A 13,887-nucleotide genomic window follows, 5' to 3' on the forward strand; every position below is an offset into this window, starting at 1 on the left:
TGAATTAAATTATTTGTGTGATGAAATTATAAGGTACATATGATAATGACATAGGAATACGTGTGTTACAGCAATAAATACCCATTCCCCTCAGCCAACCTCTCTTTGTCTTGTAGATGACAAAACCCCTATCTTAAAAAAATTATCCCACTTTGATGGAAAAAACTGTATTGGGAAGTTTTGTCTAAACAGTTACGCAGAACCTTCCAGTTCCTAGATATGAGTAAGTTCTGGATACCAGATGGATGGCAAAGACTTGTGAATTTAACTTACACCCTACTTGACTTGCAAATGAAAATCAATGACTATATGACCATAATGAAGCCAGCACATAGTGATGACCAAAATGGAGCCAGCACATAATTCAGGGAAATAAGCTCTCATTTCTTTAAATGTGCCATGAGTCAACTAGCACTGAGTGAACAGACTGTGCTGTAGCCAAAGCTCTTGTGCTTCAGTGAGCTTACAGAAAAACTCATGAAAAGTCCCATTAGACAACCATTTATCTAAAACTTCAATCCTTGATCTAAAACAATTTGGAGACAGTCATTCCAGCCATGGAAATGAAATTATGCTTATGACACTGACGGAGAATCTTCTCCTATGACTGGACAGAAAGCAGACAGCCATTCTTGTTCTGAAGCTCTCTGCAACCTTTGAGATTGTATTGTCTGATGTGAGAAAGATGATAAGGGAATGTAGAATGTGCTAAAAAGTTTTCAGTTCCTCTTTGAGGATTATACCAAAGCAACAGAGAAAGATCTCACCATCAGCTAGGTAGATGACCTGGGGGAGAATGAGGAGCCTGGGATAAATTTAAGATATTCATGCACATACCTGTCTTAGGTGCAAAATGTTCAGAGCCTCCTGATTCTGGTCACCTTTTAGAACTTGGTCACTACTTTTTTTTTTTTTGGCTGGTAATGCTTCCCTCTCCTCATTCTTTCCGAGCACACCTTTCTTAGCTTTCCTTATTTTTCATTCTGCTTAGGGACTCTTAAATCACACCCTGGCAGCCACTTCTCTTGCATGGATGACTGTTAACTAACTGTTGCTCATGCCAAATACAGGTTGCTTGGCTGACCTGCAACACCCATCAATAACCATATATTATCATAACCCAATAACCACAAGCTTCCCAGTGAAAACCATCTGAGTGAAATAGCTGGTTCTGATGGAAGGAAAAAAAAATTTGAAACCCTTATTTACTGAATATTTTGTTTCTTAAGTTACATGCAAGAGTCTATTGCAGACTGCAGTTTAGGAGGGTTCTTGGCCTTCTCTGTGGCACTACATTCTCACACTGCAACACTGTCTAGAAATTCCAGTTTTGTAAGAAACTGAGTCGTTGCTGCTGGCCAACCATCAGACCTTATTTATTCACAGGTCTGTCATTCCTCAGCTGATTACAGCTCTACTGTATGGATGGATAATATGTCATCCATATTTACGGAGTTGCGAGAAGTCCATAATGCTGTGGCAGATCTTAGAAACACAAGCTATTTGTAGGCATATCAAACCAATCTCTCCAGCTTTCCATAGAATTTAAATTAAATTCATTATCTCAGTCTTATCTTCAGAGAATATAATTTCCAGCACAACTACGGCTTCAAGATAACTGTTGTTGACAAGAACAGCACTCTTGGCTGTGGAGGTAAGGGAGTCTTTTCGGGACACAATTTACAGAGAGCTGATTGCAAACAGCAAAATGAAGTTTTCCAAAGACACAACAGAGTTCACCGTCCAAATCCAATCCCAACTACAAAGCAGATTTATTTTACCTTGCCTTCTTCAATCCAAATGTCTGGTTTTTTAAAAATATCCATTTATTTTTCAGTAATTAAACCCCCAACTATGAAAACAAAATGTTTCACATGCTCTTGCTCTTGGGGAGGAATGAGAGTACAAACAACATGCAGTGTATTCTAGCAGTGCAGAAACTTCCTTGATAACACCCTTTCACTTTGTAATACATAATGCATTATGTCATGTATTTAATGTTGAATGTGTGTAGTGGTTCAGAAGAGATTCTTAATGCAAATAAGGTTTTATGAAACCATGCCATAATAATTTCTCATGATGAAAGCAAGTTAGATGTACTTTAAAGATTATGTAAGTACTTGGATACTTATTTTCAACATTGCCATTGTTTTTCTTCCCCCCATATCAAATGGAACTTGCATACCATCCTCCTCACCAGCACCAGTCTTTTGCCTAGTTCAGATGTCTCACGTATAGATCTGTAGCCTCTGTCTGTTAGTAGTTCACACACACTAAAAAAGTTAAAATTTGACACATTGCAGAGCTTTTGACTCTTTTGACACTTAGTTCAGTCACACACTAAATACCTAAATTAGTCTGGGGATCAGAAGACCCAGAAGGACTTGGCAGACCCACTACAGTTGACAGACAGTGTAGAGATGGTGTCCTGATTCCTACATCATAATCTGTAGGCACTGCACACTGGAATAGATACTGTTTGTGTGATGGAATATGGGCGCAACTACCATCCTCTTTTATTTTTTGTCTCAGAAAAGCTGGCAAATGCATAACTAATATAATTTGTTACACTTTTTGGGAAGTAACAGATGGCAATCAAATTCAAGCATAGGAAAGTTTTGTTCATAACTGGATTGCAGTAAAAGCACTATTAATATTACATTTTGAAAAGTTGCAGGACCAATTTATGCCCTGCATAAAGCAATCTCCACACTACTTTATTAACATTAGAGAATTTTGCTCATGTCTGTTTTCCAATTTGCCAAAACATTTGTGAGAAGTAAAGGCCCAATAGAGCAGTGATTGTGACTGACTTCAGTTTATTGGTTGTGTGGTGCATACAGAAACAACTCATCTAGGGGTGTCCTGATGGGATCATTTCAGAACTATCATCACTGGTTAGCTTGAAACAGAAGAACTTACAAGTAGTACAGGGAATTTTTTCATAAGACTTATCTCTGTAATCTCTTTTTCCCCTAGCATTTGATGAGCATTGTTATTGGGGCTGTACAATAGTGTTCTTGTGACTTGCAGCTGTGTTTTTCAAATGAATATTTGTCTTGGATTCTATGTGGAATCTCTCAGCAGCTTTTATTGATGTTTCTTGTAAATGTTAAACACTACAATTCTTTGACTTTCTGTACCATCGTGTACTGCTGATAACCAGGTACTTGTTAACTTTGTTTATTTTTTGGATCACACTCATTCCATCAGTGATGGATGGCCTGCTGCGGTTTCAGTGCGATTTGCATTCCACACAGTGCCTCTACCCAAGTTGCCTGCTTTCTTCTTCAAAGCGATCTATCCAATGTTGTCAGTGTGTAATGAATAAGACAGAGAGAGTATGTCTGCTTGGAGCAACACTTCTGGGTTTTTTCATTATGTTGTTGTTGTTACATCCTTGTCTGTTTTGAATATTATTTATTTAGAGATCCTTGCACTTTTTGCTCTTCTTTGGTGACTGAAAATATTCTGACCTTCTCTCAGGAAGTACATTCATAGAATTTCTGTATGAAATAACCTCTCCTGAGGTGATTTTAAAAATAATTACAGGTCTGCTCACCTACTTTATGTGCTTTTAGGAGGTCATCAATACCATCTGGCAGGGCTGGCTGGTAAGCTGACAAGATCTTTGGTCATTATTGGTTGGCTTTATCTTAAGAATTTCAAGCAAGTCTTCAATACCTGGCCTTTTGGAAGTCTAATTGTCTGTACTTTTTCAGATATTCACTCAGATACATACTCTGTTCTGGAGATCTTTGGCTGTTTCATGTCTTTTATGAGCTACCTGATACTAATATTTTGATGGTCAGCAGCAAGACAGTATTTAGCTGCAAACAAAATCTCTTTGAAATAAATTGGCTTGAAACTAAATCCCTTTAACCCCCTGGTGCCTGAGTGGACTTCTTCAGTTGAGCTGATCTAGTGGAAAGAAAGGGAGGCCCTGCTTCCCTCTGGCTCTGCTGTGCATTTCTGTCCTCTCCCTTACATAGTCACTGCTTTTCATTTAACCCTATTCATTTCACATGTGCAGGGATATCAATTCTCTGTCCACTTATCCATCAGAAATGGCTCATCATGAGTTCAGATGAGCACTGCTACTGGTGAAGCAGCAGATAGTCACTGTCCAGAAAGAGCAAAGCAGGGCAATGCCCTTGGTACTAGCCACATTAGATCAACACAGCTACAGCAGGAAACTGTACCTTGAAAGTATTTTTTCCTTTTATTTTTAATATAAGATGATCTAACTCTGTGCTGCGTATCTTCCCCTACTTGCACATTCCTAACTCCTTCCTTATTTTGGCTCTAGCAATTCTGTGATGAGTTGGATCAGCCTGGTTGCTGATCAACACTTTGCTTCCCTGAGAACCCATAATTTCTTTGTGTGTGTTAGTTTTCAAGTCGATCTGACTCACCCTATGGTTGTATGATTACTAGAACTGATGCAAGGGAGGTAATGGAAATATCTTCCTGAAGACAGAGGACAGGTCAAAGCCCTATTTTACAGTTGGATCAGTGTTAGATCAGTTTGAGTCAATCATGAGGCTGTAGTCAGACAAATTTTCAGCTGAATCTGCTGTCTGAAGAAACAGTCCTGACTCCCTGCCCAGTGAATCCAATCCTTTCTAACCCTGTGCCACCCCCATCTGACACTGATCTGGTTCACCATGCAACACAGCTGGCTGTATGGTTGCAGGATGATCAGAACAATGAGGTGAACTATCTGACAACCAGTTTTTCAGGTTAACACTTCAGGCCAACTCCCCAGCCTGGCTCTGCCTGCAGCAGGTTGGAGGCTGGTGCAGAGCTGGAGGGATGGAGGTACTGTCTCCATCAGGGGCTCTTACCTGGGAGCCATTGCCCCCAAAACGGCACTGCCCCAGCACACACACACATGGACACCTCCCAGCTCTGATCAGCACCTCCAGTGGTGGCAGGGATCACCTCACCCCATGCGGGGACCACCCCACCCCATCCTGAGGCAACTGGCCCCTGTGGGCCTGCAAAGCCCCTGCAAAGCCCATGCTCACACTTGCCAGATGGAGCCGACTCCATTCTCCCCTGCCCCCCTCAACAACTGCCCCACAGTGCCACCGTCTTGGGTGACCCTGGTGAGGCCACATCTGGAGTGCTGTGTCCAGACATGGAGCTCCTGGAGTGAGTCCAGTGGAGGGCAATGAGGAGGATGAGGGGACTGGAGCATCTCTCTTACAAGGAAAGGCTGAGGGAGCTGGGCCTGTTCAGCCTCAAGAAGAGACTGAGAGAGGACCTCATCAATGTGTATAAATATCTAACAGGGGAGTGCCAAGAGGACAGAGCCAGGCTCTGCTCGGTGGTGCTGAGCAACAGGACAAGAGGCAGCGGGCAGAAACTGATGCACAGGAAGTTCCACCTGAACACGAGGAAGAACTTCTTTACTGTGCAGTGATCGGGCACTGGAACAGGTTGACCAGAGAGGGTGTGGAGTCTCCCTCACGGGAGATATCCAAGAACCATCTGGACGCAACCCTGCGCCGTGTGCTCTAGGATGACCCTGCTTGAGCAGGAAGGTTGGACCAGGTGTCCCACTTCTTGTCCCTCCCAGCCTGACCCACTCCTGGACCCCGTGACTCTCCCTTCCTGGCCCAGCCCCCAGCCCCCGCCCCTTTCCCCGCCCCCGGGCGCGCGGGCCTGGCGCGCGCGCAGTCGCGCGGTAAACAGGCCCCGCCGGCACCGCCCCCTCGCACCGCCCCCGCGCGCAGGGGCCGCGCGCGCGCCGGCGGCTGCGCAGTGTGGGCACATCCGGGCACTGGGGCAGGATGAGCGCTCCTTTCCAAGATGGCGGCGGAGGGAGGAGGGAAGGAGATGAACGAGATTAAGACCCAGTTCACCACCCGGGAGGGGCTGTACAAGCTGCTGAGCCACTCGGAGTACAGCCGGCCCAACCGCGTGCCCTTCAACTCGCAGGGCTCCAACCCCGTCCGCGTCTCCTTCGTCAACGTCAACGACCAGAGCGGCAACGGGGACCGGCTCTGCTTCAATGTGGGCCGGGAGCTCTACTTCTACATCTACAAGGGGGTCCGCAAGGTACCGGGGCTGCCCCGCCGGGATGGGAGGGGAGCGGCGGGAGCTCGGCGCCGCCCGCCCGCCGGAGTGCGGGAGCCGCGGGGCCGCGGCGGGGGCGGGGGGCAGAGGCCGGGCCGCCCCTCCCGCCGGGTCCCCCCGCCCCGCGGCCTCGGGGCCGGGGCTCCGCGACTCCACCGCGCTCCCAGGGAACCAGGGAGCGGCTGGGCAGGGGGAGCGCGGGCCTGGGCCGAGGGCGTTGCGAGGGCATCGCGCGGGGTCGATGCTGGGGCTGCTCCACATACGGTGCCTCCGCCGGGAGTTCTGTGTGCGGGCCCTGTGCGGGGATGTGATCGCTGGAGATCGTGCGGGAATGAGGGCTGGCGTTCCCTCCCTCGGCCTCCTTCACCTGCTGCTTCAGGTCAGAATTTGCTGGACACGCTAATGCCTGTTGTGATTATGATGGTGTCAAATCCCTGCTTCCAGGATCCCTCTAGCTTTGCCTGCATGGCTGAAGCGCTCACTGCAGTGTTAGGCCTTTATTGTGACTTCGAAGTGTGGGCTGACCCAGGATTGTTTCTAAATGGGAGTGGTGCAGTGAACTGAGTCTTAAATATCAGATAATTAACAGAGAGAAAGTTGCTTTTGCACGAAAGAACCATTGATGCACTTGAGAGAGAGAGAGGCTCCTTACCTGTCGTTATTGGATGCAGGACAGTGCATGCATTTGATCTCTCAGGTCACCATATTTATGAACAAATTGTTCATAACAACAGCTGTTGTTTCCTCAGGTCCTTGATTTTACAAGATTCAGAGAACAGTATGGAATTTGTCATGCCAAGTGAACGTGTGTCACTCCTAATATACGTAAACACAGATAATAACGATTGTCAGCTTTCTATTTCATGTTTCAAAAAGTGGGCGGGTGTTATTTTGTGTGCTTGGGCCTCAGCTGCCATGATGTGAATACTTTGAAATGTTCCTGCTCTTTGCCCACCATTCAAAGTGGGATGAGGGCACAGGGAGCTAGAGATGTGAGTAAGGCTGTGCAGGAAGCTGGTGGATGAGCAAGGAATTATACCTGAATCTGCTGTGTCCTAAGCCAGTGCCCCAGCACTCCTCCTCTGTGTAAAATGTCAGCACCAACAGGAGAATAAAGTCTGCGTGGTTATTTGTTGACTGTGACCTAACAGATCTGATATGTCCTGTTATAATTACGTGGAGAAGTGTGTGTGTGTGTATTTTAGTTTCGCCCTTTTATGAATTTTAATAATCAGTTATGTTTCAAATAATGTTTGGACAATAGTTTCTTTAAGCATACAAGGACTATTTCATATCAAACAGTTTTTGCTGTTTACAAGCAATTGTTATCTTTACAAGGTATTGTGGGGAGCAATGTCTCTGAAAATTTGTATCCTAAATTATTGCTATGTTTGGGTTCTGATATCTTACGTTTGTTTTTTCCATGCAAAGTAATTGCAGAATTCTCTCAACTCACAGAGCAGGCCTTTATGTAGTTTAGTAATGGTACATGTGATTCTTACAAGTTCTCTTAGTCATCTCTTGCCACACTTTTGAAAAATAAAAATCTAAAGCCTGGAACTTCATTGAAAATAGGGAATAGAATAATTATTTCAAATTACTAAAATAGCTTTGAACTGAGTGTTTGAAGATTTTTTTTTTTAGATGCTTAAAGTTACTGGTGCGATACAGAGTAACTGAGAAATTTGAGTTTGTGAGGTTGTGAATTCTGAGCTCTGAGACTTTCATACCTGTTACAGTGTGAAATGCTTTTTTCTGTGAATAGAGTAAAACATACACATTGTTAGAATTAATTTCAGTGACCTTTTACAGTGTTAACAATTTAGGATACCACTGTATATTCTATACATACAATATATTAGTAAAGTGAACTTAGGGAACTAGATTAAATCATGCTTAAGGAAAATGCTTTAAATGAGAACGGGGAAGATGGTCTGTCTCACATCTGTAATACTTGCTGCTTTGGAATTTATTTTGAAACTATTCACTTGGAAGTAATTGTTTTGTCTGTGTACAAAGTTGACATAGGAACAGGCTGACAGCCTGTCAACTGATCGTTTGAGCTTTTCAGAGTCAAAAGTTGTGTCCTGTGTCTGTCACAGAGGGAAGAGAGCTGGTGTTGCCTGAAAGGACAGTGTGTAGTTATGCCTTGAACTGGACAAACTGTCACACTGCATGCCTTCCCGTTCTTGGGGACAGGAGGGGGAGAGGAAGTTGACCTGTTCAAGACCAACCTGTGTGTGATCCTCTGCGTAATACAGATGCTGATAACTTCAGTTTTAGCCGTTAGCTCACAATTATTTAAGTATCCCTTGAAAAATTTCCCTGATGACTATAATTTTCATTCTGGCTAAGTCATATTAGAGTATTGAGTTGAATTTAGTGAAACACTGCTGTGTGAATGTACCAGCTGGCTACAATTTATCTTTTTTTTTTTCTCATCTTTTTTAAGGTCTGCTGCTTTTCTTGATGAGAAAATGCTATATTTTTCCTAAAATGAGTGAAAGAACCACCAGGGCTTTGTTTTAAGTAACCATGTCTGTTAGATACTGGGATAATTCTTGCGTCAGTAATCCACTGCAGATCAGTACACATCAAGGAAGAGTAACACTTAAGCCATGAATGACACTTAAGAATAAATAATGTAATATTGAGTCAAACGTACCACTTGACATCAGTGATGCTAATCTTCTTTTAGTTTCTGTTTAATCCTAAATGCATTGCATCTGCTACATCTAGTTTGTAAGTCACCTTTTTAAGTTAACTGCTGATGTATGTATTCTGTTCAGGATATTTAACCTATACAAACAAAATTGTTTCCAGGGATGTTTCTTTAAGCTTGATCCTTCTTCCAACACACTTGATGGAGAAGCTTCAAGAACAGTGATGTGGAGATTGGAGTACAAATGGATAATGATAATAGTTTGGTAGAGAGACCCGAGAGAGTTTTGGACAGCATTTCAAGCTGTCTTTAGAGACTTTTTGAAGCAAAATGGTATTTTCTTCCAACTTTGTTCTTCGCCTCTTTAAAAGGGAAGCTGAGCTTTTACTGTTTAATATTTCCATGTTACTACTAAATTTTACTATTGTCATGAAACATGTTACCATGTTTCACATTTTCTGTGTCATACAAAGTACATCAATTATGAGCCAACGCATTGTTGTTTTTATAATGAAACTCATGCAGGTCTCTTTGTGTTCATAAAGCAATGCAGGCTTCCAGAAAACTGCTGTTTTCTGATTTGGATCCACTGAAAAAAGAAAGGAACCTGTAGTTTAGTATGGAGAAGTTAAACTGTGATGGAATGATCTAAATATGTAATTGTTTTCTGCTGCACTGAGTGTCAGTGGGATTTCCCTTTCCTTCCTTCTTAACTTTGGCTTTAAGGTTAGATGTGTGCAGTGATCTCCAGTTAAACCCAAGGGGTATATTTTCATGAACTCAACTGATCTACCAAGAGCTGTAAATGATGGTCTAGCACTGCAGGATCCTCTTGGCAGTGCTTGTCTTTGGCAGTGCTCAACCTCTGGTTGAGCTAGTTCAGCTTGCTAAACCAGCAGCAAAGTACTTACTGTTTTTCTGTGCAAATTTTCTCTTGATTTGGTGAGTTGAACTGTGTCATCTTGGGATTGAATATTGGCAGGGACAGTGAGAGCAAGGAAAGGGTTTGGGGGCGCTACTCCCTTCAGTGGCCTGGACTGTCTGCTTGGATCCACTGCCTTATTATTATTCAGGTCTCTCCTGAATAAAGCCTCTACTTCAGCCTTAAGTCACTTTTGGACTGATCTGTTCTTGGGGGATTGTTGAATTAATTTTGATTAAGAGAGTTACGGGTGATAAAGGAAGCCTTTTCTATTATTTTAGGCATTTCCTTCTTCATTGAGTGAGGGTATATAGTAATATAGGTAATAGTTCAAAATTTATTGTTTAAATTATGATGCATTTATGCTTTGGACAGGTTGCCTTTTCCTGCAGCCCCAAATCAGGAGTGAGAGCTGTTGTTTGATTCTTGCTTATAAGACAGTCCTGGAGTACTTAAATATGGTTTGTGGCTAGGCTTTGCAAAATGATTTATTAGTTGATTCATTAGGCTGGAAAAGGAGAGCTCTATCTCATCTTTCTTACCTTAGGAATGACTGACAAGACAAAGCTTTCTAGATTGCTACCAACGTTAACTATCAAATCCCTTTCCCCCACTAGGAAGTTGGTGCATTTTCCTGTGAGAAGTTGTGTGTGATGATGTGTTATTCTCTGTATGTTGTAAAAGTTTTCTGGGCAAGTTAGTCTGCAGCTGTCACTGCAATACAGCCATGTAAGGTACCTATTAACAACTGTGTTGCACGGTGCACCGCCTTAATTTTTCTGTAATATATTGGCAACTTATGAAATTTGATTGTACAGTGCAGCTGATTACATTATGTAAAACTTTCTGCATTGCATTTAAATTCTGGCTACGTGCTGTTTTTAGCCTGTGGCAGACTTTCCTAACATTGGTTGTTTCATTTTTTGAAACCATTTTCTCACAAAAAGAAACTTTGTCTTTAATTCTGCTTTTTTCTTGCAGCTACCTGAAGCAGCTGTCTGTTAATAACTATGGAGTATTATGGTGTGTTGCAGTAGTGTTGGAGTAGAAACATATGTAGGTGATAAGCACAGCTTGGTGGAGGCATGGAAGGCAGAACTTGTTGACTGTCTTCTTAACCTTACATAGAACAGATGGCTTAGAAATTTTATTTGTACTAAGATGAAAATAATCTCATATCTCAACTACTTTTATTGAGAGTTGGCATAGTGGCAGTTCCTGGTTATCAGTAAAAGGGTTGATGACGTGTAGGATTCCTTCCTTTGCAGTTCTCTAAATTACCTTTTTTTTTTGTCTGTCTTGATATGGGAGTATTTGTTGTCCAGTTGAGAAGTGTTATCCTTGGTGGTGACTTTCATTCCATAGACTGTTCACCTGGGATCTTGTTGCAACAACAGTGTTAGTGAGTGGCATTTGCCACTGTGCTTAATATAATGGTCTGAGAGGAGCAGTGTGAGATGGTTCTGAGTTGGCAGTGGAATCTGTAGAGAAAAACTCACATTCCCACATCTTGAGAAAATCTGGTTATATTACTGTATATTTAGAGATCACAAAGCTGTATCGGGCCTCTGGTAAAGATGTGTGGTTTAATAGCATAAATGAGCTATAAAAATGCTGAGATTTGTAGGGATCTTGGAAGATACACTAGCTCTGATGCAGAGGAAAGTAAACTTATGTCCTAGTTCTTAAACCAGTTCTTAAACTTGTGGTAATAAGAATTCCACGGTCTCCCTAAATAACTTTTTTTGGTGCTTGGTTTTCTTTCTTCCCCCTCCAATATCTAACTAAACTTATTGTTCAAGGCAAAAACCCCAGAAATCCAAACAGACTGAATGCAGTTATTTACTGTGGGCATAGAGGACAGTTGGCTATTGCCTTTGGCTTTTACATATTTGAAAACTTGTTAATTTGTCCTCTCAGTTTTCCTAAGATAAATAAGTGTAGTTCTCTTAAGTTCTTCTCAGATCACAAGTTCCAAATGTTTGCTCTCCTCCGTGTTGACTCCTGTTAGCTTATGTTTGTAGTACTTAAACTGGATGTGATACTTGCACTGTGACTTCAGTACAGAGCAAGAGAGTTATTGCTTACTGTGTCTGTCTTCTAATATTCTTGCTAACATATTGAAAAATGTTGACATTTTTGAGTCCTGCTCATAGTGATGAGTCACTTGGATTGTTTCTTATCATATTGCTGTTTTTCTCCATTTTTATCCATGCTTTGATTGTTGTTGTTGTTTATAAATGTCATGTTGCATTTTCATTGAATGTTGTTCTACTAAGTTTATTAGTGGTTTTATTTCCAGTTCTGTGCTACATAATGCAAAAAATCGTTCCAATCTTGATGTCATTCACAAATTTGATGTGCACTCTCTTCCATTAGTGAAAGTCTCTCGCGCATTGCATTTGCTGCTGATCTTCTCTAGTCCAGTTTTTTTTATCAGAAGACAGATTAGTTTGGTGCTTGCTTTTGATGAGTTTACCTTGTGTGGTTTTTCCCCTCTGTCTCAGAGTTTATAGTCTGATTTTTTTCAGTGGCTTTGATACCAAAGAAAGTTTTACTACTATGACTGTTGAATGCTACTACAGTGGGTTCTGCATTTAAATACTTATACCAGAATCAAACATCACTGTTATTGCCAAAAAGATGACAGGCAAAGGTGGCTAATGGAAGTACCACAGTAAAGACAGCAGAGCTTTTCTCAAAGGTATCCAGTGCCATCCTGCAGTTGGGAAGATATTCCTGTTATCTGCTGTAGGAATTAGCATATTTCACATTTCTCAGGTGTGCTGGATGTGACACTCTGTAAATCTATTTTGTACCCCTTCAAAAGAGTGTTGTAGATTTCTTTTTTTTTTTCGAGAAATCCCTTAATTTCTTGCAGTATTTTTTTTTCTGTCTTGTAGATAACAGTTCCTTTATTGAGACTGGATTAGCTGTGGAGGTATTGTGGCTACATCAGTAGTACATTGTGGTGTTCTGTGGCCTCTTGAAAATCTGTTCAGGTGTTTAATGGAAGGATATACTTACCACTTTGAGTTTTGTGATGTAGATAGATGTTTTCTTAATTCCAGCTGGGCTGCATTAGGGACTGATGAGACATGTTACAAAATATTCCTGTAGACTTTTTTGTAGGGTAGGCTATTTAGTGACTCTGTTGTTTCAATGACATTGCTGAAGGAAATAATGAAGATTTAATCTAGATTACAGATATATAGATAATTTCAGTGTTTAATTTTGTTGTGAGTCTTACAAAGAGCAAATAGGGCTGTATTGAGTAAGAGGAAAGACTAAAAAGCTGCTTTAAAATGACAGTTACACTGTTAAATGTTTCTTGCTGTGGAGGAGGATGAAATATCTGCAGCTGACAGAGCTTGCAAGATGATTTTCATCTGGGGTCTGTGTCTGATCTGTAGGTAGTGGTATTAGTCTGTAGGGCTTTTTTCTTGTCCTGGTCTGTGCTTCAAGCCTATATCACAACTGTTTGACTTCAGTAAGCTACTGCAGTGTTCTCTGAAGGATTGCTCTCTGAGGTAACAGTTCATTTCTCTGTGGCTGCCTGCTTGGCTGGCATGTTTGAGAATGAATGCTAGACTATGCTGGCCAAACCCCCAAATTGGTATGCAGTATTTTATAGGCAGTGAATTTTTGTGCGTGTGGTTGGTTGGGTTTTTTTTGTTTTTTTTTTGCCACTGCAATTATAATTTGTTTTTATGTTTTGTATTGAAGTGTATTTGTGGTAATATTGCACGTACATGAATTCAGTAGGGGGAATTTAAGCTGGTGTAAAACCAGTAATTGTGGCACTTACTCTTTGCAGATTGACCACTATTTGCATCTGTGAAACATTATGACTAAAATTTTGTCATTTGTAACAAACACTTCTGTGCCTGTGGTGAGTTTTGTGGGGCAGCTTTGTCAGAATATTTACAAAAATGTTGTGCTATGTGCCTAAATTACGAGGAGTTTGCATTATACTTTGACATCTGACAGTGTGCAAATAGTTAAATTGTTAACTGTTAATAGTTAGAATGTACATTGAAGGTGCCTCAAACTCTAATTAAAGGTTGCCTAGGCCCATCTCTGAGAGGATTGCCAGCCATAATTGTCTTGTTTGACATTCTAGAATCAAATTTAATGCCCTAGTTTGAAGTATTCCTGTAGTTTTCTGGCTAAAGGGAACCATCTGAAGTACTTTCTTTTGAAGGACATGTACCCAAGA

The 13,887-nt window shown here is 41.7% G+C and overlaps 1 protein-coding gene across 8 annotated transcripts in view; it reads left to right on the forward strand.

Moving 5' to 3' along the window:
- Nucleotides 1-5,746: 5,746 nt before the first annotated feature.
- The window catches only part of WDR20 (WD repeat domain 20), a 45,726-nt gene continuing 37,585 nt past the window's right edge, over nucleotides 5,747-13,887 (forward strand). For 7 of the 8 annotated variants that reach the window (XR_003532657.1, XR_003532659.1, XR_003532658.1 and 4 more), the window contains exon 1: nucleotides 5,747-6,066. Coding sequence is in view for 5 of the 8 variants with exons in the window: in XM_027673997.1 (XP_027529798.1) it covers nucleotides 5,818-6,066 (249 nt within the window). In the remaining 3 variants the exon portion in view is untranslated. The remainder of the gene's footprint in view (nucleotides 6,067-13,887) is intronic. The other variant, XM_027673996.1, reaches the window with a different exon arrangement.

Source organism: Neopelma chrysocephalum, unplaced genomic scaffold (genome assembly GCF_003984885.1).
Source record: "Neopelma chrysocephalum unplaced genomic scaffold, ASM398488v2 Primary Assembly neopelma1_24, whole genome shotgun sequence".
NCBI lineage: Eukaryota > Metazoa > Chordata > Aves > Passeriformes > Pipridae > Neopelma > Neopelma chrysocephalum.